The 27227-nt window shown below is 39.5% G+C and overlaps 2 protein-coding genes across 24 annotated transcripts in view; one reads left to right on the top strand and one right to left on the bottom strand.

Annotated features, from left to right (window-relative positions):
- Positions 1 to 1655, bottom strand: part of Sel1l2 (SEL1L2 adaptor subunit of SYVN1 ubiquitin ligase) — a 126867-nt gene extending 125212 nt beyond the window's left edge. For 7 of the 10 annotated variants that reach the window (XM_063283797.1, XM_039105034.2, XM_039105031.2 and 4 more), the window contains exon 1: positions 1498 to 1655. In XM_063283797.1, the coding sequence (XP_063139867.1) occupies positions 1498 to 1555 (58 nt within the window). In that variant the 5' untranslated portion in view covers positions 1556 to 1655. 10 annotated transcript variants of the gene reach the window in all.
- Positions 1656 to 7985: 6330 nt separating this feature from the next.
- Macrod2 (mono-ADP ribosylhydrolase 2) overlaps positions 7986 to 27227 on the top strand; it is a 2017257-nt gene continuing 1998015 nt past the window's right edge. For 4 of the 14 annotated variants that reach the window (XM_039106853.2, XM_039106857.2, XM_039106858.2 and 1 more), the window contains exons 1-2: positions 7986 to 8284; positions 13416 to 13532. In XM_039106853.2, the coding sequence (XP_038962781.1) occupies positions 8239 to 8284; positions 13416 to 13532 (163 nt within the window). In that variant the 5' untranslated portion in view covers positions 7986 to 8238. The remainder of the gene's footprint in view (positions 8285 to 13415; positions 13533 to 27227) is intronic. The other 10 variants (XM_039106854.2, XM_039106856.2, XR_010064912.1 and 7 more) reach the window with 7 other exon arrangements.

Consider the following 27227-nt stretch of genomic DNA (forward strand, 5'->3'; position numbering starts at 1 on the left):
AAGAAATCTTTCCTGTGTATGAGTGGCCACTTGTACATCCTGTTTGTAAAAATCTCCAATAAATCTCTTCATCTATTTAAAAAGTGAGTCATTTGGGTGCTATGTAAGATATCTTTATATATTCTGAGTCCTAAACTCTTTTTTTTAAAGATTTATTTATTTACATATTTTATATACATGAGTGCTCTTTTCGTGTGTATGCATGTGTGACAGAAGAAAGAATTGGACAGGAGAAGGCATCGGATCCCATTACAGATGGCTGTGAGCCACCATGTGGTTGCTGAGAATTGAACTTAGGACCCTTGAAAGGGCAGCCAGTGCTCTTAGCCACTGAGCCATCTCTCCAGCCCTTGAGTACTAAACTCTTACTGGGTGTGAATTGTCATTTTTTTCTCCAGTTCTCTGATGGTCTCTTTTGAAACAGAAACATTTTTAATTGACATCCAGTGGACTCTTTCTTTTCGCTTATGTGTTTGGTGGAAGAGCTAAGCCCATGATTACCTCATCTGGGGTCAGGATAATTTGCTCCCCTGTTTAGAGTTTTAAAGCTTCAGTTTATGTCTTTTACCCAATTGGAATTAATTTCCATATACGGTATGAGATAGGGTTTACATTCCTTCCTATGTCCATAACAAGAACTTTTAATATAGGGGCAAGGGCAGGCATTTGTGCCTTATTCCTGATTTCAGGGAAAAGATTTAACCTTTCCATTGTTTATTGTATTAGCTGTGACTGACTTTTCACCGTGATATTCATGGAAATTCACTTTAGTTTACTGAGTGTTTGTAATTGCAAATGTGTTGTATTTTGTCAGGTGCTTTTCTGCATTAATTGGGATGGTCATACGGTTTTTTATTTTATCCTATCATATGATGTATAACATTAATTAATTTTCAGCGAGTAAACTAACTTTAAACTTCTGGGTCAGATCCAAATGACTGTTCTTTGTATCGAATCTTATGACTAAACTTTATGCATATTTCATAAAATGATTGTGAGACATGAACAAGGAAACAAGGCAAAATAATTTCCTTTTTTAGATAGTGACCTTGGCGGGGGGTAACATTGAAGCTTTGGAAATAAAATTGTGATTGTATAAAGTATTTACAGGGATAAAAGTTTATAGGACTTTTCTACCCTTTGAATCCCATAGTTTCCCTTTAAAGTTAGTTGTTGATTGACTTAACAATCTGGCCCAAATAGCTCTACTTTACAAAGATTACTGTATAGCTTGCTTATAGATCTCATATTCTCTCTCTTCTCTTCTGTCTTCTCTCTTCTCTTTTACACACACACACACACACACACACACACGCACGCACGCACACACACACACACACACACACACACACACACACACGCACACACCTCTTGTTTAAAATTGATGTAAATTGGGAAGTTAGTGAGGTTCCTTCTGATTTTCTAACTGGCTTAAACTCTTGGCACTGTTAGAGAGAAGAGACATTTATAGAGAATTGTAGGGACGGATACACTTACTTTTAGTTGTGACCTCAATAATGATCAATATCTCTACTAACAAAGCCAAGGGATTCATCTCCTAAGCAGCTCCTTTTCACTTTAACACAGGCAGAATTAGGTGGCTGGCCCACAAGCTTCCTCTTCTCAGGTCTGTGGGATTCAGGACTCAGTTGCTAAGCAACCATTTCCTTACTCTTGGGCCAATGGGCTTCTTGGAAGTTCCTTTGAAGTTGGAAGGAAGCTGGCTGGGTGCTTGGAAAGAGCCGGCTACAAGAAGGGACCCTGTTCAGTCTGCCATTCTTTTGGTTGGAGATAAAGGCTAAGCTTACAATAAGTAGAGGTGACTTCCTAATACAGAAGGAGATACCATAAGTCTAGTATGTATGTTTTTATACTAAGTTCTTCTGTTCAGGGTCGCTGGAGATTCTTTGTTACCTCAGGAGACATGAGTATCCTTTTTGCTTCATGTACTATACGAAGATGCTTGAGCCTAGACAACTTTATAGAAAAGAGGTTTATTTCAGTTTCCAGTCCAGGATGTGCAAACGTGGAGGGGCCACATCTTGTTAGCAGAGCCCAGATGTGGTATTGGTTATCACTCGGCAGCAAAGGCAGGAAGTCCACCTATATAAGTGCATTTCTTCCCTTTCTGGGTTACAGTTATTTATTTAATGTGCAGGAGGTGGGTATGCACATAACCACACACATATGTGGCAGAGAACAATTTGTGTAAGTTTTCTCCTTCCACCGTGAAGGTCCTGGGGGCTTTGAATTCAGGTCGTTGGGCATGGTGGCCAGGACCATTACCTGCTGAGCCACCTTGCTGGCCTGCCGTTCCCCTTCTTATAAAGCCACCTCACTCAACCATGGGTCCTCCATCTTTTGACCATATATGATTCTAATCATCTCCAAAGCGTTATAGTAAGATCGAGTTATTGATCCTCTCCAATACCTCATAATAGGGGTTAAATCTTAGCACATGGAGCCTTGCACAGGACACACGGCTATAGCCACATCACAGCAAGGGGTAATTAAGTACTTGAGCTGACCTGACAGCAGCCCTGAAAATTAAGGCATCGCTAGGTTAGATGGCAGATAAGGAGACTATGGGTAAAATCTGTTTTAAAATGAGTGTTCAAGGAAAAATAGGGGAAATATTAAGAATATCTAAAAAAGTAGAACAGGTTGAGAATTCTTATCTAAAGTATACACTACTTTTACATCAACCCCAAGTAATTATTTCAGAAAGACTATTGTCATGGGTTTCTAGATTACTCCCTTTGTTAGTTTCCCATTGCTATAGTAACAAATCATCATAAATTTAGATGGTTAAAATGATATAAATTTATTCTCTTTCATTTCCTGGGGACAGAAATCTGAAATAACAATTAGACGGTTAAAGCCAAGTGCCTCTTTTGGAGGCACTAGGGAAGAATACGTTTCTCTACGACCCCCCCTCTTTTGTTTCTTTTTTGTTGTCATGCAGATAACTGAACTCAGGGTCTTTGGAATGCCAGGCAAAGGCTCTTCTGCCAAGCCAGAACATAGCCCAGAATAAAACTGCTCATTTTATTTATATGTATGGGCATTTATTTGCATGCATTTATCTATATTGAATATATACCTTTGAATGTCAGAGGTCATTGGATCTCCAGTACTGGAGACAGATGTGGCTGTTGATAACCAAAAACAGGTTCTCTGCAGTAGCACTCAGCATCCTTAACTACTGAGACATCTTCCAGGCCAAAGAATGCATTCTTTAATCTTCAACTTTCAGTTTATAGAGGCTGCTAACAAGTATAGTAACTTGTGACTACATTCCTTCAATCTCTGTTTAGTAGTCACCTAATTTCTTTTTTGTACAGTCATGTGCTCCTTCAAGATGGAGATACAGTGGGAGAAATTTGTCATTGTACAAATATTATAGAATGTACTTCATAACCATAAATAGTATGGGGCAATTACGCACGCTCGCCTCCTGATGTAGTCCACAGACAGTGTAAACGTAAGATGTGTGCAGCTGCTACAAGCACGACATGGCATACTTTCAACAGAAAACATCATTTTTATAAGAAGAAAAATATACTATAAAAATGATTGAATTTATAGAAAAAAGATAAAAGTTATAGAAAAGTCAATCTACTAACCAGCAACAGTCACTTAGTAATATAGTCAGATCATATGTAGTATATATGATTGTATGTGCTGTCCTTTTATACAACAATATGTTTACCCAAGCATCAGTATAGACAGATGAGGGATGCATTGGGTTATGAGGTTACAATGGCTCTGATGTCACTAGACAATTAGAACTCTATAACTCCATTACAATTTTATGGCAATATCATCATGTATGTGGTCCATTGTTAGAAAAATGTCATTATTCACTGCCCAACTGTAGTTTAGTCTGTCTTCCTTCTGTAATCACAAGAGACAAATGATAAACTATAAAAGTGCTTTAAATGAAAACAAAGGAGCACCAAAGGCACAGATAAAGAAACTGAGAGTAAAGGTCAAGTGGGAATCAAGGAAGGTTTGATAGAGGATGATGCTATTTAGATTATTATTATTATTATTATTGTTGTTGTTGTTGTTGTTGTTGTTGTTGTTTCCTTGTTTGTAGGTAGTCTCAGTAGCCCAGGGTGTTATAAAGCTTACAGTCTTTTGGTGTCAGTCTCCCGAGTTTAGGGATTATACGCATATTACGACTATTGCCACACCCAAGAAGATGATGACACTAAAGTAATATCGAAAGGATGAAGATAAATTAATTACACAAATCACGTTTCAGATATAGTGTCAATATGGAGGAAGGTCATGTAGTGAGGACAAGGTATGGTCAAGCAAATGGAAATTTATAAATGTGGGTATAGCTAGAACCACAGATTGGGGGTGGGATGGGGTAGAAAACGGTATGAGACTGGATTGGTGGGAGATGGCCACTCCAGTCTTGATGATCGTACTAGTAAACTTAGGGCAGTCAAAGCAAAATACCACAGAATAGGGCTTACGTAACAGAAACAGTTTCTCACTCTTTCTCGGGGCTGAGAGCCTGATATTAGGGTGTCAGTGTGGTAGGGTTCTGATGATGATCCTGTTGGCTGGGAGACATCTACTTCCTCTGTGTTTTTATATAGCAGAGAAAAGATAGGAGAGGGCGGAAGGCCAGATCCCTCTCCCATTGAAAAGATTACGTCCTATTAGATTATGGCCCCGCCTCTTAACAATAGTCTCTCCAGATATAACTGCATTGCATCAAAAGACTCCAAAAACAGAAATGTTGAGGTGGGTGGGACATGATTCAGTCCTTAGTGAATGGCAATAAAAGTCCTTAATTTCCACCAATGGGATGGCATGATCTTATTTGATAGACAGTGAGATGCGGTGAAGGGAATGGGCAGAGGCCAGAAGTGACCATATTGGCTGGTGAGGAAGCATCTCTAGCCGCTCAGTGTAATCCAGGCAGCATTTCTGTTGGGAAGGACAGCATTCCAGATTAATCCAGGAGGTAAGATTGAGCAGACAGAGCACTTCATTCCATATGGATATGAATATGAAGGCATGAGGACCTGGATGGGGCTTAGGTTTCACACTGCTTACCTGAGCGAGGGACACAGGAACACGCCAAGGAGCTTAAACGTAGGGGAAAAACTGTAAACTGTTTCGATATCTGAACATTTTCAGAATGTTTGAGAGATAATTTAAACCCTTTTGAATGATACTTTTTAATAATACTTGCCAACAAATACTCAAACCGTTATTTCCTAAATATCATTGGCTTAACACAATAGAAATCTTAGTTCTTTGAGCTGACATGAGCAAACAGATGTTAACCATGCAAGCTGGTGGAAGGATTGGGTCTAGTTTGGAGTGCAGCTTCCCTGAGGAGGAGGCGCTCTCTCGCAGACACCTAACATTTAGCACTTTAAAATAAGTCACTTTCCCCCCAAATGAAATATGGTCTTAAGTTGCTGTACTGTCTCATAATGACATAATGAGGTACCCGAGACAGGCTATTTAGGAAGGAAAAGTACCCACTTTTGCCATATGGTTCTGAGACTGAAGTCCAAGACTAGGTGGCCCCATTGGTATGAGACTCTGGTAATGGGTCCACATCATAGATGGAGTGTTTGGAGGAATGAGGTACTTACATCTCAGGCTAGAAATCAGAGAGACTCAAAGAAACAAGAGTCTTACAGTTCCTTTTCTAAACACGTGTGACTGGCATCTCTAGGACATACTTCATTCACTCATTCACTCACTCTTCACTCATTTTTACATTCCAGATTTTATTTCCCTCCCCGTCTACCTCTGACTGTTTTACATCCCATATGTCCTCCCTGCACTGTACCCCACTCCTTCCCTGGTCTCCATGAGGATGTCCCCCCACCCTCCCCACTAGACCTCTAAACTTCCTGCGGTCTCCAGTCTCTTGAGGGTTAGGTGCATCTTCTCTGACTGAACCCAGGCCTGGGAGTCCTCTGCTGTCTATGTGTTGGGGGCCTCATCTCAGCTGATGTATGCTGCCTGGTTGGTGATCCAGTGTCTAAGAGATCTCAGGGGTCCAGGTTAATTGAGACTGCTGGTCCTCCTACAGGGTTGCCCTCCTCCTTAGCTTCCTCCAGCTTTTCCCTAATTCAACAGCAGGGTCAGCAGCTTCTGTTCATTGGTTGGGTGCAAATATCTGCCTCTGACTCTTTCAGCTGCTTGTTGGCTCTTTTGGGAGGCAGTCATGATGGTCCCTTTTTTGTTTGTGCCCCATAGCCTCAGTAATGGTGTCAGGTTTTGGGGCCTCCCCTTGAGCTGGATCCCACTTTGGGCCTGTCACTGGACCTCCTTTTCCTGCATTTCTTTCAGACAGGAAGAATTATGGGTCAGAGCTTTGACTGTGGGAGAGCAACCCCATTCCTCACTTGATGCCCTGTCTTTCTGCTGGAGGTGGGCTCAACACGTTCCCTCTCACCTCTGTAGGGCACTTCATCTAGGGTTAGGACCTACTTCTTAAAGTTCTCACCACCTTAGTATTGTGGCATATTCAGGAAGAAAGCTTTGAACACTTGGGCTTTTGGGGGGACATTCTTCATGTGTCAAACATCTCTTGGTTAATTTTAAAATTGCCTTGACCATCCATGAGATCTTCATTATTTTTTCTCCCTCCTCCTCTCTCTCCCAGAGCTCCATTGCCATTTTATCTTGATTCTACATGAATCAAAGCCTTTTATCATCATCAGTGTGATTTTAAATACAACTTCCTTCTTGAAGCCTTTTCTCTCAACAAAATGTTTTATGTATTTGATAGCATTTAAAGAAAAATCCCAAAGAAAAATGTCAAAATAAATATTACTACTTTATGATGTTGTGAATTCATTTTTAATTCGTGTTACTCAAACATATTTCTGTTCTTTACAGTTCTCAGTGCGATCTGTCTTTTCCCTTTTCTTTGTCATTATTATTATTATTTTTAAGGCGTTTTAGTCCTCTTTGGTGGAAGGACGTTTAGGGTTGAGGCAAGAGAATCCCAAAATTGTGGCAAGCCGGAGCTGCAAAAAGACTCACCCTCAAAAGCAAGCAAGCAAGCAAGCAAGCAAGCAAGCAAGCAAGCAAGCAAGCAAGCAAGCAAGCAAGCAAGCACCGTGTTCCCTATAGTTATTTGCCAATAAATCACAAATTGATGAATAAATGTGAGTTTCCCAATTCCACTAAGACAGCTTTGTGGTGAGACAATAAATTTGGGGTGCAAAGAGGATAGTGCAAAAGTTCTATGTTCCAGGTCACTATGCTTCCATGGTAGATTCTCTGGCAATTCAATTTCCTGAATCATGAGAGAACTATTTAGGATCAAGCTAGACCTTTGGATCAGAAGTTGTTTTGAAGTCAATAGGGAATAAAAGACAACCAGGCACTGGTTGGATTTACTTTGATGTCGGGCTTGGTTCCCATACATTGTGAGAGTCAGATCTTAAAACTCGCGAGTTGGCCCGGTGTACTTTGAAGCTTTCAGAACTTTACAGGAGTCTAACTAATTCTCTAACTCAAGATCGAACAGAGAATTGCACACGGTCTGGATCTTTTCTTTTGGTTCTATTTGTCCACCGAGAGGAAAGCGTCAGATTACCAGGTGAAACCTTTCCGGACGAGGTCGTTACAATGAGCTCAGACAACTTCTAGGAAGGGTGACCTCTTCATTCCACAGCCCTCACTCTCAGTGGGGTCCGGGTCACCTGGCGCACCTGCTAGCAGGCCACGCCCTCAAGCCCTGCTCCTCCCGCTCCCCGCCCGCGGCGGCTGCACGCCCCGCCTCCGTCGTGAAGCGACCTCCCGGCTCCTCGGGCTCTGGCCCCGCCCCCTCCAGCTCCCCAACGTCCTCGGCGTCGAGCCCAAGCCTGCGCCTGCGCCTGCGCCCTGAGGCTGAAGTCCGGGCGTGCCTTGGCTAGAACGCGGAGAGCGGCGGGCGGAGCAGCCAATGGGCGGCGGCGCTGCCTAGCTGCCGGGAGGCGGGGCCTGTGCGGGTGTTAGGTTAGCGCGAGGCGTGACCTAGTTGACAGGCTCTGAGGTGCTGCTGTGGCGGCGGCGGCCGGGCAGAGCGGGCGGGTTGAGGGAGGAGGGCGGCGACGGGCCAGCGGCTAGCGGCGCGGGACGCAGAGCCTTTGCACTTTTCCCTCCCGAGTGTCCCCCCACATCCCCCCCACACTCCACACACCCTGTTTGCCCGTGAGCCTGGGGAACTTGCAGCTTAAAGCCAGCCACCCCCACGGCAGCATGTACCCCAGCAACAAGAAGAAAAAGGTGTGGAGAGAGGAGAAAGGTAACCGGCCCGCGGCCCCGGGGACGGGCGGCGGGTGGGTGGGGGCGGGGGCCCGGCGGGGCGGCGCGTCGCCCTCCGCCCGCAGCCTCCTCGCGCCCTCTCGGCCGGTGCCGCTCCTGCCCGTGGCCGCGTCCACGCGCGCGCGCGCCGGCGGCCACGCGCCACCCCCGGGCACCTGCGGCTCGCGCACTTGTGGGCGCACACCCCTCCGGGCGCGGGGTCACCTCCTGTCCCGCGTGCTCGCCTCCCGGCAGGCGCGCATCCCCTGGGCAGGGTACAAGTTGGTCAGGACCCGAGCTGGGACTTTGCACCTCCCGCCCGGGTGTCCCGCGGACCGGTGCCAGCCGGTGTCGCTCTGGCTGCTGTTAACTGAGCACCGGAGCATCTGCACCTGCCTTCCTCCCGTCCCAGCCTCTGTCCTCCCTTCATCCCGAAGTGGTTGGGGTCCCCGCTATGTTCAGCTGCAGTGTGACTTCTGAAATGTGGAACCCAAAAGGAGCATCTTGTCAGCCAAGTGCCTCCAGAGAAGTCTGAATGGGCTTTACTCGGCGGCAATGTGTTTCTCTGTTGCATCCCCATTCATAGTGTGAAGTCGCACGGAGTAAGTCTGCGAGCACTCCGTGAATGAACCCTTCCCTGAGTTTTGTGCACACCGAGACTTATCCAGATCCGTTAGATTGACAGTGGCACCGATTCCTTTAAGAAATAGAACTGTGCCATCAGTTCTTTTTCTCCTCCTGTCTGTCTCATCTCAGTTTCATAGGTCATATTTTAATGTAATGCTTGAGTCTCTGGCATATTTTTGTTCATCTTTTTCTTTTCTTTCTTTCTTTCTTTTTTTTTTTAACAAACTTGTTTTCTTACCTCAACCCCCAACCCCAATTGCAGAAAACCTATTTGCATTGCTACTACCAACTTGCACCAAATCTGCATATAAAGGATGGACTTGAGCAAAGTTGTACAGTTTTCTTTGGACTATCTTCTTAAGGAAGAGGGCAACTCGGTTGAAGGTTGATTTTCTTGCTGATAGTTTGTTAAACATTTTTAGTGCAAGCCCCTGTCCTTTGTGACCCTTTTAACCAAACAATGAACTTAAGAGTGAGACTTAGAAACAACTCTAAGTAATGCCAGCTTTATGAAAAAAAGTAGCTAGGAGGGATGTATTCAGATCAACTGCAGGGAAGTTAAATGATTAAATAGTGCAGTTAAAGTATCCTTTTAGCTGGAGAGATTCGCTTTAGTGTCATTGTTTCAATGAGTGTGAGTGTTGAGAGAACTAAAACTTAAAGTATCACAGAACAAACACTGTTTCAAATGAGAGCCTGACAGCAGGGCTGGGGCATAGCTCACTGGTAGAGCACTCCGGACCTCAGCAGTCTCTTATACCTGGCGCTGGGAAAAACCAAACAAGCAAATAAAAGGTCAGGAATGTGAATTAGTGAGAAATTTTATTGAACACACTTCTGTGAACATTGGAAAAGCACACCCATTTTTCTTGTTGGTCTTGAAATGTTAACATTGCATTATTGGTGGTAATAAAATATAGTGTAAAATCAATTTACATTGTGTTTAGTAACACTAACCATTGAAATTATAATGAATACCTAAGAACTATTTTTTGTTATATTAAACAAACCACTCCTAAAGTAACATCTATACACATGGACTGGAATCTTCAATACCTTACTGTTTTTGCCTTTTGTTGTTTCTTCTGTAGGAAAAATATAACCAAGTCTTTTCAATTAATTAACTAATTAATTAATTAACTCACATACCAACTGAAGTTTCTCCCACACCCTCTCCTCACAGTCCTTTCCCCCACCTCCTCCTCCTTTTCTCTTCAGAAAAGGGGAGACTTTCCATTGATAGTAACCAGCCTTGACACATTAAGTTGCAGTAAGACTGGGTTCATCTTCTCCTACTGAGGTTAGATAAGGCAGCTCAGTAGGGGAAAGGGCTCCAAAGGCAGGCAACAGAGTCAGAGACAGCCCCTGCTTCCTGTGTTAGGAGTCCCACACGAAGAACAAGCTGCATGACTGTTATACATATGCACATGGCCTAGGTCAGCATGGCCCCTTAACCAAGTATTTTTTTTAATAAAGAAGTGAATGCATAAAGAAGGCTTTTAGTAAAGTTATTTTTAAATCCTAAACTAAGCTATTTTTGCAAAGGGAAATATTATGAAGTGAATGCTATGTATCTGTCTTCTAGGGATGGCTGTTTTTGGAACAGTAAAGTGTGAAATATCATGTTATTCCACCAAAAGGGAGTTCAGGATTTCTCATACAATAAAGAAACCAATGGCATACATGACCTTTTCCCTTTCATCCCACTGGAGAGTTGGTGGCTTAGTACTTTTGCAGCTGTTACTGGAATCTAGATGAAGCCTTACCCGGTTCATGGAAATGTCAAGGCACTTTAGAAACATAATTCAGAACACCTTGTAGTAAGTAGAACTGTGTATATACTTGGTTCACAGAGAAAGGGTTCATTGTAAAGATGAAACATTAATAGATGGGAGTTTTTGGTAATACCCAAGAAACTGTGCATATGTCTTTTTGCCTTTTGTATGTCTCATTGCTTAAACAACCGAGGTGTTCTTAAAAAGCACATATGTTAAATAAATAATGCTCTACTGTTTTGTGGCCAAATTTAGAATCATTTAATGTATATTTTCATTTCAGGTGTTGCTGTTTACCTCCTTGTTTTCATTGAATTATATTTGGTGTCGTGTTTGTTCTAAGTATGCAGTTACTGCTAAATAAATAGAATGACAGTTTTATTTCTGACATTTACATAAACAGTTGCTTTATAATTTCTCTCAGCCTGATGTATAGCTGTAATAATTCTGCACTGCGATCTGAGCTTTTAGAGCAGTGCTTTAGCCACTGAGGGCCAGCTCCCTTTCCTGCTCTGTGAGCTAATATCCTATAATGAACAGGTGTCCCTGCCTTCCTTTTTAAGTCATGGAGAAAGCAAGTTTCACAGGACAGTAGCAGCCCTAGCATGTTCTCCATGGTGTCATTGGTTTGTTTGTTTTTGAATACATTTAATACATTCCCATTGTAGAGGAAGCACTTTTCTTGTTTGTTTATAAGATTAACCCTGTGCTTGTGTGCTTTATCCAGTCAGTCTTTGAGGTGTTGTGCCATCATTTACTCATTCTTGGATATGTTTAATTTCTCACCATCTCAGCTCTTCTCTACTGTCTAAAACAGTGCTCTTTGTCTTCCCTGCCCACTTCCTCCCTTCCTCTCTTCTCCTCTCCACCCCTTCTCAGACAGGCTCTAATTCTGTATAGTTTAGGCTGGTCTAGAAATCATTCTGTAATCCGGGTTGGCCCTGAATGTGTGGCAGTTCTCTTGCTTTAACCTCTTAAGTCCTAGGGTTACAGGAATGAGCCAGTCTATCAGGCCTCACTTTCTTTCTGTTTAGTGCCTCATAGTCTCCTGGATTTCACTTACATTTTATTGAGACAGTGTTCCTAGTCATTCAGTAATGATGATGAAGACACTAAGATAATAGTCACCGAAGTCCTCTCTTGTGCTCTCTGCTGTATTTAATCCCTTGGATGTTTTATGTCATCTTACGTGCACAACTCATGGAGGTGGAAAGTTGTATGAAGTAACGTAGGCTCAAGCTTTAAATCCAGTTGTCCCATTTCCAATCCTAGTTACTACTGTTCAACAACCTCTGGGATGTTATGTGAGTTATTTGACCCCTCTGTTATAGTTGCCTTGCCCAGAAATTGGGAATAATACCTGTCTAGTTATCTCACAAAGAAATTGAAACATAAATAGATGGAAGTAATGTATCTAAGACCATATAGATTTATTTAATGATTTAGATTACTGCCAAAACTCTATTAGCCACTGCTATCTTTTCAGTGCTGATGGTCACCCAGCTGATAAGGTACTCACTTTGTAAAATAATTCTTATTTTCTCTGATCTTTTCTGTAGAACTATCTAGTATTTTTCTCCTTGTATTTATTAAAGCTCTTCCGTGCATCACTTGGACTTTATAACCTTCTGACAACTAGATTTTATTTCATTATTCTAACTTGCCAAATTTGCTTATTTCCTTTTTTCTTTTCTGTTTTCTGTCCTCTCTTCTAGGACCAAAGTTTTATGTCTTCTATTAAAAATAAATAGACTTACATTATTTTCTGCTTCCTAGTCTATCATCTTGTACACATATAAGGATATTCATAGTCAACTTTAACTGAGTGGTTTTCTTTATAGAAGGAAGAATAATGACTCACTGTCCCACCCAAGGCCATGTACAGCTTTGCTTTCCTTTAGTTTTGGCTGGTTTTCACTTCTGTGGTCCTTCCCTGCCAGATAACACCTTATAATTTCATTAAGATAGTTATATCTTCATGTTTTTATTACTATTCTGTTTGTTGAAACATTCTTACTCTTTACCTTTTCATGGGAAGAGTCTTAACTATGCTCATTAGTAATGACTTGTTATGAAAATTATTCTAGTGATACAAACATTGGAAATGCTTAGCACCAGTTGAGCTCTTTATAAGTGGCATCTGCTATTCCGAGATGCCATTAGTTTTATATTTTAATCTTAAAACCAAGGTGTGTATATAAAATATATATATATTCCACCACCACAATGCCATTATCAAATTTAGAGAACACTTTTCACTGTCACTGTTGATGGCTTTGTAAAATTGAGGAAACAGCTTTGTAGCTGTGTTTCTTGTGCTCACACTGTTTTGACATGCCTGCTTCAGTAGTGTGCATTTTATGTAATTGATGCTATTTTGTACCTTACTTTGCCCTTTCCCTGTGAAGTGAAAGATCATTGATCCTGAGTTCCATAAATGCACACCTTGCACGTACTCTATGTTAGCAAATAAGGACAGGAAGAGTAAATGGCTTTACTCACTTCCCGAGCTACCTTAGGAGCTTTGTCTTGACCAGCTTTGATCTTGTTTCTTGCTACTGTGGAATTAATTTGACCTCCTTTAACCCTCAAATATGAAATCATTAGATTGCATTTTGGTGTTCCTTAAGTCTTTGGTTAGTGCAGCAAGATTAATATTTATAAATGTATTCAGTAATTCCGAAGATTAAAATTTAAATACAAATGGAGATTCTGCTTTTATTTTGCAAGAACGTTTGCTGAAGATGACCTTAGAGGAGAGACGCAAAGAATACATAAGGGACTATGTTTCTCTGAGCACCATTCTGTCATGGAAGGAAGAGATGAAGAGCAAAGGCCAAAATGATGGTAAGTTTCTCAGAACAAGTTTTTAGGGGAATGCTGTTCCCATATATCGATGGTTCTTATAAGACAATGGTTGACAGAAATGAATAACTAAATTCATGAATGAGATATTTTTGAAATTATTACTTTTTATCTTTATTCTTTTATTCTTTAAAAACTTTTCTGCAGCAAATCTTAAGAGAAAATGCTATAGACATTTACTCATCGGTGGTGTGGCATTTTGAGCTTGTATTAATTTTATTTGTATTGGATTTTCTTTAGGTTATTTTAAGAATTGTGTGTGAAATACAAAAAATAACATTTTAAATAATTTAAAGAATTATGTTTTATATGGTATTGTATTATGTCTACATATAAAAACACTTGACAAAACTTACGTAGTCTTTTTGATTTGATGAAAGTCTAGGTTGTATTAGAGTATAAACAGATTTTTAAGCATTCAAAAGGTAGATGAAAATTAGTTATTCAATATCAAATGGTCAGCCTCAAATCAACTTTTTAGTATATATATATATACACACACGTGTATTTATGTATATATTCATGTGTGTATATGTATATATACATATATATATATATAGATAGATATAGATATAGATATAGTCAGTCTTCAAGGAAATAGATGCCATTAATTTGGCAGGGAGATGGAAGGGGTTGGAGGAGTGGAAAGGAAGGAAATATATTAAAAATTATATTTTAGTAAAAATTGTAAAGATTTCTAAACAGGAAATCAAACATTTTACAGATGTTTGATATGCTTATCTCAGAATTAATAGTCATTGGTGTTAATCTTGGTGGAAAGTTTAGACAAACAGCACAGTTCAGAGCACACTTCAGAGCAGGGGAATTTACTTAAGGAAGTGGACTTGAACAATTCATTTTACAGATTGTGCCCTTAGACTGGTGTCAGCATGCAGGATACAGATCAGAAAATGAAAACCAAGTGTTGAACAAAAACTGAGTAGAAAAACAGCTGGTATTTGGTATTTGAAAAGCTTTGGTATTTGAAAAAAGAATGTAGGTAGGGCTGTGTTTTAGACACTCTCTTCCTTGACAGGTGGAACAGGCATGGTGACATGTGTGCAGCTGAGGCAGGAGCATTGCTACTAGTTTGGCAACTTGGCTGCATAGTGACTTCAAGGCCAGCCTAGGCTGAATAGCCTCACCCTACTTAAAATCAAATAATTGCAACAACAACTACCACAACAACAACCACAACAACCACAACCACAACAACAACAACAACAACAACAACAACCACAACAACAACAACCACAACAACAACCACAACAACAACCACAACAACAACCACAACAACAACCACAACAACAACCACAACAACAAAGGTGAAGCTTGTTAGGCTGAAAGTGAAAAGATCTTTTTAGTGAGGAGGTAGGGGAGTGGCTTCACCTCAAGGGTTAGTGGAGTCCTAGAGCCAGATGACTAGCATGTTCACGTCTGACCTCCTGCTTATTATCTTCAATAAAGGCAAGTTGTTTTAGCAGTTGCCTCATGTGGACATTGAAAGAAAAGCTAGTGCAGTGTAATGCAAGAGCACAGGCCAGAAGTCAGGAGAAGAGCATCTCCACTTCTCCTTGATTTGGGTTCAGTTATCTCTTTCTATTTATTATAGCAACTGGAATTGAATACTTAGCTCCATGCCCAGCAAACCCACCTTTGGTCTTTCTCTTTTCCTTCATATGATTACCTTCTTGGTCACTGTTATAGCTGGTCAGTTATCTAAGAATATGATAAGCCATGTTCCTTTGAGCAAGTTTGTTCTCTTGGGATAGAGTTAGAGGTCTGCTGCTGCTCTAGTATTTCAGAGATCAGTAGCCGATACTCAGGCTGCTGTGCATGTTGGAGAACCACTCTCTTCTATTTAGGAACTTGGTTTTCTTGTTGGCTACTTCTGTTTCTTTGTTTTGATATATGTATGTGTGTATGTGTGTGTATGTGTGTATACATATATATAGTTATGCACATGTGTATGCATCTATGTATGTATTGTATATGTGTAGGGTGTAAGGGTGTGTGTGGGGCGAGTTACATTAGTACATTAGTATCACAGCCTACATGTACAGGTCAGAGGACATCTTGCAGGAGTCAGATTCCTACTTCCACTTTCAGGCTGACAGTCCTGGCAGCAAGCATCTTTATCTGCTGAACCATCCCACTGGCCCTGGCTACTTCTTTTTAAAAATTCAGCCAACAAGTAACCATGTATGGTAGAATTTTTTCAGAATCAAAGTAGTTTGGTGTATTTAGGTATACCAAGTTGTAAAATACGTCTGCCAAATTAGAAAATATACATTGAATAACTCCTGACATGTCTTTCTGTTACATGACACTTTGTGTTTAATTCTGTGTGCCAAATGTGAACTTATAATTTATAAGTGATTCACAGTTATCTAATGCATTAATTCTTCTGTTCAGCTGTTTTGAACCTGAAGGCATTCCATGGGGAGTTAGGTGATGTGACCTGAATTGTATATTTATTAAGCAGCGCTTTATGATTTACCTGTGACATCTGAAATGTTATTTGCCTTTGCCGTTTGTGACCTGGACACTGGTGACTGGCCTCACCCTGAAAATGTAACAGCTTATATAAGTGATGTTTGATAATTTTTACATTTTAATGTTTGATTTATTTTATACATTCTTCATACATATTTTGTTCTTGTCCTCTCTTTAGTACTAAGTCATAATAGAATATTAGTTTTACTATTTTACTGCTTTAAAAGATGTTTAGTTGACTGGTGAGTATGAGCATTATGTACATGCATGAAATGCCATAGTAACATTTATCGTGTATAATTAGACACCGTGGGCAGCTGCACACATGAACTCACAGTGATTGTGTCAGCATGCATAAGAAGTGAGCAAGCTCAAGGCAGACACAAATCCAGCATGGAAGTGGGCATGAACTTAATGAGATAATATAGTGGTTGCTCTTTAAATGTGTATGCATTAAATGTATATGCGCAAAACTTCTCAGGCTATTTTGAGACAATTATGTATATTATATAGTTTTATCCATAGTGTGTGTGCATATATATATATGTATATATGTATGTATATATATCTTTAAAAGATATTATCATAGAAAATTAGCAATTACTATAAATATCCAGTTAGTATGGTTCATTCTCCAGTCATCTTAGTTACTTTTCTGTTGCTGTGATAAAACATCATGAGGAAAATTTAGAGTCCATGATCATTAGGGTGGAAAGCCTGGTAGTAGGCAGGCATGGTGCTGGAGTGGCATCTGAGAGCCTGTATCTGATCCGTAAGCATGAAACAGAGCGAATGGGAGGGGAGAGGTGTGTGTCTGCGTGTGCGGGCGTTCGCGAGGTGTGTTCGTGCACAGGTACCCATGGAGGCCAGACGGAGGGGGAGGGAGAAAAGGAAGAAGGGGGAGGAAGGGGGGAGGGGAAGGAGAGAGCATGCATTCAAGAGTGCTATCTCAGAGTGTAATCTCAGAGTGATGCACCTTTTCCAAGGTCACACCTTCTAATCCTTGTTAAACAGTTCCACTGTCTGGAGAGCAAGTCTTTAAGCATATGATCCAATTGGAGTTCATTCCCATTTTACTACCACACCCATCGTCTTATACAGGACCTGGATTTTGTATTGCTGGTTTAGCTGAATAAATATCCAAACAAAAGGTGCTGAAGAGATGATTCAGGCTCAGCAGTTTAAGAGTATTTGTTCTTTTTTCAGAGAACTAGAGCTCCTGAAACCTCCTGTAATTCTAGCTCCAGGGGACCTGATGGCCTCTTCTGGCCTCTGGAGGAACCTGTACATGCCAACACATGCATACACTCACACCTCTCTCTATCACACAGGCACGTAAATATAATTAAGTAAAATTTAAAAGACCTTAGCAAGGTCAATATACTGTATTTAGTCTTAGTTAATTTTAATCTGTATTTAGTTCTGTTTCTGTTCTTTTCTTCCGGATCATAATACACTGCTTTTTTTTAATATTGTGTGCATTTTTCTCTTTACCCCATGCAGCTGAATCACTGTGATTTCCTAACACTTGTTCCTCTCTGTATGTTTCTTGTAGTTGTTTCTTGTGGTTAAACTCTAGAGCAGTGCTTCTCAACCTTCCTAATGCTGCAGTCCTTTAATACATTTCATGGAGTGGTGACTCCAAGCATAAAATTACTTTTGTCGATACTTTGTAACTATAGTTTTGCTACTGTTATGAATCATAATGTAAATATCTTACATGCAGCTGCTCTTAGACAAATCCTGTGAAAGGGTCATTTGACTCCAAAAACAGGGGAGACCTACAGGTTGAAAACTGTTGCCCTAAAGGATTATTCAGATATAGATTTAAGCTTTTTTTTTTTTGGAAAAATACTTTTATATACTTTTCATGCATCAGATCACAGAGTAGATAGTATCTGACCTCCCTCCCCTTGGTGACAGTATCGGTCCCTGGGCTCACATCTGGTGTAAAGTACCTGTAAACTTCTGATAGCACCCATTGATGATGGCCGCTTGGGTAATTTATTTCGTTAGTAGTTGAAAAATAGTGTTAACTGGATTTTATTGTTCTTCTGTACATTATTATTCTGTATCCTAGGAGGACCTTGAATTTACTCTATAGCCAATGGTAGCCTTGAATTTCTGATTCTCTTGCCTTCACCTCCAAAGTGCTGCAATTGTAGGTGTGCACCACCACACCTAGTGTATGTGGTGCTGGAGATGACAGAGGGCTTCTCTAGTGCCAGAAAACTCTACCAGCTGAGCTACACCTCAGGCCTATGAGTCACTGTTTTTCAATGTTTGAAGAGCAATTGAGAAAAAGAATAACAAATCTTTATAATTATTTTATTCAGATATCATAAAATATTCTTTGAAAATGATTTGGTTAGAGGAAAACTTCATATTTAGTATCCTATATATGTTACATTCAAATCTGATATATAGGTCATTTAGCAAACACCTTACTCTAAATTCTGAGGTGTGCAGTCTTTAAATCTGAATTACTCAACTAGTTTTTGAGGTAAATGTAAAGGTTTTGACATGTATAGTTTGATTGTAAAGTAGAGGGACATTTATAATCTTTAGTTTTTTCTGTATTAAAATTAGTATGATTGCAAAAAAGTAGTTCAGTAGTATTGATTCTCCTTTCATTTAAACTAATTTTTACTCTTAAAAATTATTACTCTCAGAAGTGATGACTTATCAGAGGTGTATGCTTGTCCCACCTACTTGGGAGGCTGAAGCAAGAGGGTTTTAAGTTAGAGGCATGTCTAAACAATGGTGTGAGTTTATTCCATTTTTTTTTCTTTTTAAAAAGTAAGAGAGAGAGAAAAAATTAAGTCCTAACTGCTGAGTTTTTTTCTCTCTTTACTTTGAAATCTAGTTTGAGTAGGATTTAAAATCCTGGTCAGTGAATGACTTGTGTACCAAGCTGAAAAGTCATGTTTAGAAATCATCAAAACCATATCTTTTTTATTTGTATATGAGCATGTGTGTGTGTGTGTATATATATATATATATATATGTGTATATATATATATATATTGGTAATTTTATATGTGAATATGTGATGTATTTACATTTATATCCTCTCCCTACTAACCCACTCCAACTCCTGCAAGGATCCCATCTCCAGAATTTATATTTTCTTTTTAAAGTATATTTTAATCATCTTTCAATATTAGTCTATAACACAGTACTTTTATTTTAGTATGTTTATAGTAACTGTTTTTGGTTGTCAGTATGTTTATTAATTATAAAGACTGAGGAAATTAGAATGTAAGTGCTATTCTACAGAACAGTATATGGAGACGGATGAGGGTAAGAGTTTTATTTTGTATGACATGGAATACTTTATTTTGTTTTTGTTTTTCCTTTTCCCCCTTTTATCGAAAATAGATTTTCCCCTCACATAGCGTTTCCAGATTATAATCTCCCTTTGCTCTACTTCTCCCAGTTCCTTCCCACCTCCCCTCTTATCTGGATTTCAGTCTTTCTCTGTCTCTCATTAGAAAACAGACAGGCTTCAAAGGGATGGTAGTAAAATAAGATATTATAAAGTAAAACAAAAACTAACAGATTGGAATCGGACAAAACAAACAAACAAACAAACAAACAAACTGAAGGAAAAGACCCCAAGAGAAGTACAATAATCACACCCAGATGCCCTGTCAAAACACTAAACTAGAAGCCATACACAAAAGACCTGCTGCTAACTTGTGCAGGCCCTGTGCATGCTGCCTTTGTCTCTGAGGTCATAGTGTGCTTTGATCATACTGATTTAGAGGGATTTTCTTGGTGTCCTCTATCCCTCTGGATCTTAATACTCTTTCTGTTCTACAAAGCAAACAAAAAGAAAAACCAAAAGCAAAACAAAAACCAATGTAGCAATAAAATGATTCCTGGGTTGGAGAGATGGCTCTGGAATGGATGGAGATACCTTTTCTAGGGGTCCTGAGTTCAATTCCCAGCAACCACATGGTGACTATCTGTAATAGGAATCCAATGCCCTCTTCTGGTGCATCTGAAGACAGCAACAGTGTACTCGGATATATGAAATAAATACATCTTCCAAAAAGTAAATGATTCCTAATGGCATTCTTTTATACTCATGATCAGTGCCTTGCTCAGCCAAGAAGCTTCCTCCTGCAGCAGATAGGAGCAAATACAGAGACCCACAGCCAGACACTATGTAGAGAATGAGAGACCATGGAACACTTAACCACAAACAATGAGATGTGTCTATCAAATCCCTTTCCTAAGGACTCAAGGAACCCTGAGGAAGAAGAGGAAGAATGAGCTTTGATTTTAACTAAGTAGGTATAAAAATAGAAGTGGTGATAGAGTGGTGGTGGAGATGGCCAGTGGATAAAGTTCTTGCTATACCATGGTGAGGACCCAGAATTTGGATCTCCGGAAGCCACCCAAAAGCTATGGTGACTGGCTGTAATCCCAGCGTTTGGGAGGTAGGTATAGGGGATCCCTAGGGCAAACAGACTAGATTAGCTGATCAGCAAGTTCTGGGTTCAATTAAGAGTCCTTGTTTCAGTAAATAAAGTGGAGGGGAATAGAGGAAGGCTCCCAATGTCAACGTTGAGCCTCTACTTGCATATATGTATATGCATCTCCAAACACATGCATTTGCATACAAGCAAACATGCATGAACACCACTCATGCAAGTGACCCACCCACACGTGAAAAGATTAAAATGAAATAACTGTTTTCAGACTTTTATACTATCAACTACATTATGTTATTAAATGTTGGATATAGCTGAAGACGACCAAGTAGTTGGGAAAATGGTATTAAAACAGAATGATTTAATCCAGGCTATTGGGAGGGAGAGACAGAGGCAGGTGGTACCTCTGAGTTCAAGGGCAGCCTAATTGGCAAAATGAGTTGTTGGTTAACCAGGGCTACACAGTGAAATGTGTCAGAAAAACAAACCAAAGAATACATAATAAATATATAATATAATACAATATAACATGATATAATATATATAAATATATGTAAAACAAAACAAAAGCACCTAACACAGCTTTATTCTTCAAACCTTTCCTATTTTTGTTCTCTATATCTTTACAGGTAGCCTTCATCCTTTGTGTTTCTTGAGTGTATTGTTCTTTTAGTGCTGGGGTCCAGTAGTGGGATGAAGCACTGATCACAGTACTTCATAATTATTGTCATCGTTGAAGTCTTGAAGTTGAAAGACTCCTGACCTGACAAAGCATGTCTCTTCCCACTTTTGGAAACTTTCACATTCCCCTTCTTATTCCTTTGTCTTCTTTCTTTCATCCTTGGTCCCTCATCTTTTTCTTCTTAATAATCTTTCATAGATTTAACAAGCTCTAAAGTCTGTTTGACCCTAACAGTTTTCCAACTTTGCTCTCCAGCTGTTTTACCCACTTTAAATTTTCTTTTAAAGGTCAATCTAATTAATCTTTATCCTACACACTTCTTTACCATATTTCCCCTCTTCCTAATCTTATTTTTTATTTGAATAAGTCATATTATTTTAAATAATTATTATTTTATTTTAATACTATATTCTTTTAAAGTCCTTTGCAGAGTTAATTTGCTTCAAAACCAGCTATGACTACAGATGCAATTTAGTTCTTGAGTCACCTTAAAAGCTTCTAAATATTTTGAGAATAAATGGTAACTGTATCTGAAAACACTGATGTTTCCGTGCAATAATATTCTTGTGGAGACTTGAGCACTCACTGAATCAAACATTTGTGAGGTATGATTATTTGATTTGTGAAGTGTAGAAGATAAAGAATATAAAGTTCCTCAGGAATTCACAAATCATGATAGGTTTCTGCATTTCCTCTGCTTAAACTATTTTATAGATGATTTTGATAACATACTAATAACATTTATTGTATACAAAAGATGTACATAAATTATGCTTATATTCAACATATTAAAAATGTAGAAGCCAAACCAATAATCTTAAATCTTATTTTTAAAAATACATTAAGGATAAGTTAAAATTATGGCTTTAAGATAAAAAGTTCTTCACATATATATATATATCATTCTATTATTTGTATTTTACTAAGTGAATTTTACAGTAAATGCAAATTTTATTTAAGTACTAGTTGCTCTGTACAAACAGATACCCAGAGGTTGGTACAGGTTGGTGGTACCAGTCTGTGGAATTTTGTACCAAGAGAACAAACTTCCAGTTCCAGTAGTTTTCCTTTATGAGTCTTCATACCTGTGCTCCATGACTGATTTATTTATTTTAAATATATGAATTTCATGACTATCTTCTTCTATGGAGCAATTGCTGAATTGTTTCTGTGAGTGTTAAGAACAAGAACTGAAGGGCAGCTTATTTTCATACTTAAGTGTTTGGTTTACAAGGCTTTGGATTATTGGCTTAACAGTATAAATAACGAGGGCAGTGTGCATATGAGCAAATCACGGAAGGTGTTTAGACGGAGACGTACACAAAGAAACTTGATTGTGATGAGGGTAATTTTTTATAATGGAGTACTATTCAGCTCTTTATTTATTTATTTATTTATTTATTTATTTTATAAACTTGAGTATTTCTTATATACATTTCGAGTGTTATTCCCTTTCCCGGTATCCAGGCAAACATCCCCCTCCCCCCTCCCCTTCCTTATGGGTATTCCCCTCCCAGCCCTCCCCCCATTGCCGCCCTCCCCCCACCAGTCTAGTTCACTGGGGGTTCAGTCTTAGCAGGACCCAGGGCTTCCCCTTCCACTGGTGCTCTTACTAGGATATTCATTGCTACCTATGAGGTCAGAGTCCAGGGTCAGTCCATGTATAGTCTTTAGGTAGTGGCTTAGTCCCTGGAAGCTCTGGTTGCTTGGCATTGTTGTACATATGGGGTCTCGAGCCCCTTCAAGCTCTTCCAGTTCTTTCTCTGATTCCTTCAACGGGGGTCCTATTCTCAATTCAGTGGTTTGCTGCTGGAATTCGCCTCTGTGTTTGCTGTATTCTGGCTGTGTCTCTCAGGAGCGATCTACATCCGGCTCCTGTCGGTCTGCACTTCTTTGCTTCATCCATCTTGTCTAATTGGATGGCTGTATATGTATGGGCCACATGTGGGGCAGGCTCTGAATGGGTGTTCTTTCTGTGTCTGTTTTAATCTTTGCCTCTCTATTCCCTGCCAAGGGTATTCCTGTTCCCCTTTTAAAGAAGGAGTGAAGCATTCACGTTTTGATCATCCGTCTTGAGTTTCATTTGTTCTAGGCATCTAGGGTAATTCAAGCATTTGGGCTAATACCCACTTATCAATGAGTGCATACCATGTCTGTTTTTCTGTGATTGGGTTACCTCACTCAGGATGATATTTTCCAGTTCCAACCATTTGCCTACGAATTTCATAAAGTCGTTGTTTTTGAAAACTGAGTAATATTCCATTGCGTAGATGTACCACGTTTTCTGTATCCATTCCTCTGTTGAAGGGCATCTGGGTTCTTTCCAGCTTCTGGCTATTATAAATAAGGCTGTGATGAACATAGTGGAGCACGTGTCTTTTTTATATGTTGGGGCATCTTTTCGGTATATGCCCAAGAGAGGTATAGCTGGATCCTCAGGCAGTTCAATGTCCAATTTTCTGAGGAACCTCCAGACTGATTTCCAGAATGGTTGAACCAGTCTGCAATCCCACTAACAATGGAGGAGTGTTCCTCTTTCTCCGCATCCTCGCCAGCATCTGCTGTCACCTGAGTTTTTGATCTTAGCCATTCTCACTGGTGTGAGGTGAAATCTCAGGGTTGTTTTGATTTGCATTTCCCTTATGACTAAAGATGTTGAACATTTCTTTAGGTGTTTCTCGGCCATTCGGCATTCCTCAGCTGTGAATTCTTTGTTTAGCTCTGAACCCCATTTTTTAATAGGGTTATTTGTCTCCCTGCGGTCTAACTTCTTGAGTTCTTTGTATATTTTGGATATAAGGCCTCTATCTGTTGTAGGATTGGTAAAGATCTTTTCCCAATCTGTTGGTTGCCGTTTTGTCCTAACCACAGTGTCCTTTGCCTTACAGAAGCTTTGCAGTTTTATGAGATCCCATTTGTCGATTCTTGATCTTAGAGCATAAGCCATTGGTGTTTTGTTCAGGAAATTTTTTCCAGTGCCCATGTGTTCCAGATGCTTCCCTAGTTTTTCTTCTATTAGTTTGAGTGTATCTGGTTTGATGTGGAGGTCCTTGATCCACTTGGACTTAAGCTTTGTACAGGGTGATAAGCATGGATCGATCTGCATTCTTCTACATGTTGACCTCCAGTTGAACCAGCACCATTTGCTAAAAATGCTATCTTTTTTTTATTTGATGGTTTTGGCTCCTTTGTCAAAAATCAAGTGCCCATAGGTGTGTGGGTTCATTTCTGGGTCTTCAATTGGTGTGTTCCATTGGTCTATCTGTCTGTCTCTGTACCAATACCATGCAGTTTTTATCACTATTGCTCTGTAATACTGCTTGAGTTCAGGGATAGTGATTCCCCCTGAAGTCCTTTTATTGTTGAGGATAGTTTTAACTATCCTGGGTTTTTTGTTATTCCAGGTGAATTTGCAAATTGTTCTGTCTAACTCTTTGAAGAATTGGATTGGTATTTTGATGGGGATTGCATTGAATCTGTAGATCGTTTTTGGTAAAATGGCCATTTTTACTATATTAATCCTGCCAATCCATGTGCATGAGAGATCTTTCCATCTTCTGAGGACTTCTTCAATTTCTTTCTTCAGAGTCTTGAAGTTCTTATTGTACAAATCTTTTACTTGCTTGGTTAAAGTCACACCGAGGTACTTTATATTATTTGGGTCTATTATGAAGGGTGTCGTTTCCCTAATTTCTTTCTCGGCTTGTTTCTCTTTTGTGTAGAGGAAGGCTACTGATTTATTTGAGTTTATTTTATACCCAGCCACTTTGCTGAAGTTGTTTATCAGCTTTAGTAGTTCTCTGGTGGAACTTTTGGGACCACTTAAATATACTATCATGTCATCTGCAAATAGTGATATTTTGACTTCTTCTTTTCCGATCTGTATCCCTTTGACCTCCTTTTGTTGTCTGATTGCTCTGGCTAGAACTTCAAGAACTATATTGAATAAGTAGGGAGAGAGTGGGCAGCCTTGTCTAGTCCCTGATTTTAGTGGGATTGCTTCAAGTTTCTCTCCGTTTAGTTTAATGTTAGCAACTGGTTTGCTGTATATGGCTTTTACTATGTTTAGGTATGGGCCTTGAATTCCTATTCTTTCCAGGACTTTTATCATGAAGGGGTGTTGAATTTTGTCAAATGCTTTCTCAGCATCTAATGAAATGATCATGTGGTTCTGTTCTTTCAGTTTGTTTATATAATGGATCACGTTGATGGTTTTCCGTATATTAAACCATCCCTGCATGCCTGGGATGAAGCCTACTTGATCATGGTGGATGATTGTTTTGATGTGCTCTTGGATTCGGTTTGCCAGAATTTTGTTGAGTATTTTTGCGTCGATATTCATAAGGGAAATTGGTCTGAAGTTCTCTTTCTTTAGTTGTGTCTTTGTGTGGTTTAGGTATAAGAGTAATTGTGGCTTCATAGAAGGAATTCGGTAGTGCTCCATCTGTTTCAATTTTGTGGAATAGTTTGGATAATATTGGTATGAGGTCTTCTATGAAGGTTTGATAGAATTCTGCACTATACCCGTCTGGACCTGGGCTCTTTTTGGTTGGGAGACCTTTAATGACTGCTTCTATTTCCTTAGGAGTTATGGGGTTGTTTAACTGGTTTATCTGTTCCTGATTTAACTTCGATACCTGGTATCTGTCTAGGAAATTGTCCATTTCCTGAAGATTTTCAAGTTTTGTTGAATATAGGGTTTTATAGTAAGATCTGATGATTTTTTGAATTTCCTCTGAATCTGTAGTTATGTCTCCCTTTTCATTTCTGATTTTGTTAATTTGGACACACTCTCTGTGTCCTCTCGTTAGTCTGGCTAAGGGTTTATCTATCTTGTTGATTTTCTCAAAGAACCAACTTTTGGTTCTGTTGATTCTTTCTATGGCCCTTTTTGTTTCTACTTGGTTGATTTCAGCTCTGAGTTTGATTATTTCCTGCCTTCTACTCTTCCTGGGTGTATTTGCTTCTTTTTGTTCTAGAGACTTTAGGCGTGCTGTCAAGCTGCTGACATATGCTCTTTCCTGTTTCTTTCTGCATGCACTCAGCGCTATGAGTTTTCCTCTTAGCACAGCTTTCATTGTGTCCCATAAGTTTGGGTATGTTGTACCTTCATTTTCATTAAATTCTAAAAAGTCTTTAATTTCTTTCTTTATTTCTTCCTTGACTAGGTTATCATTGAGTAGAGCATTGTTCAATTTCCATGTATATGTGTGCATTCTTCCCTTATTGTTATTGAAGACCAGTTTTAGGCCGTGGTAGTCTGATAGCACGCATGGGATTATTTCTATCTTTCTGTACCTGTTGAGGCCCGTTTTTTGACCAATTATGTGGTCAGTTTTGGAGAAAGTACCATGAGGAGCTGAGAAGAACTTATATCCTTTTGCTTTAGGGTTGAATGTTCTATAAATATCTGTTAAGTCCATTTGGCTCATGTCTTCTCTTAGTCCGTCTACGTCTCTGTTTAATTTCTGTTTCCATGGTCTGTCCATTGATGAGAGTGGGGTGTTGAAGTCTCCTACTATCATTGTGTGAGGTACAATGTGTGTTTTGAGCTTTAGTAAGGTTTCTTTTACATATGTAGGTGCCCTTGTATTTGGGGCATAGATATTTAGGATTGAGAGTTCATCTTGGTGGATTTTTCCTTTGATGAATATGAAGTGTCCTTCCTTATCTTTTTTGATGAATTTTAGTTGAAAATTGATTTTATTTGATATTAGAATGGCTACTCCAGCTTGCTTCTTCTGACCATTTGCTTGGAAAGTAGTTTCCAGCCTTTCAGTCTGAGGTAGTGTCTTTCTTTGTCTCTGAGGTGTGTTTCCTGTAGGCCGCAGAATGCAGGGTTCTCGTTGCGTATCCAGTTTGTTAATCTATGTCTTTTTATTGGGGAGTTGAGGCCATTGATGTTGAGAGATATTAAGGAATAGTGATTATTGCTTCCTGTTATATTCATATTTGGATGTGAGGTTATGTTTGTGTGCTTTTCTTCTCTTTGTTTTGTTGCCAAGATGATTAGTTTCTTGCTTCTTCTAGGGTATAGCTTGCCTCCTTATGTTGGGC

The sequence above is a fragment of the Rattus norvegicus genome, chromosome 3 (genome assembly GCF_036323735.1).
Source record: "Rattus norvegicus strain BN/NHsdMcwi chromosome 3, GRCr8, whole genome shotgun sequence".
NCBI lineage: Eukaryota > Metazoa > Chordata > Mammalia > Rodentia > Muridae > Rattus > Rattus norvegicus.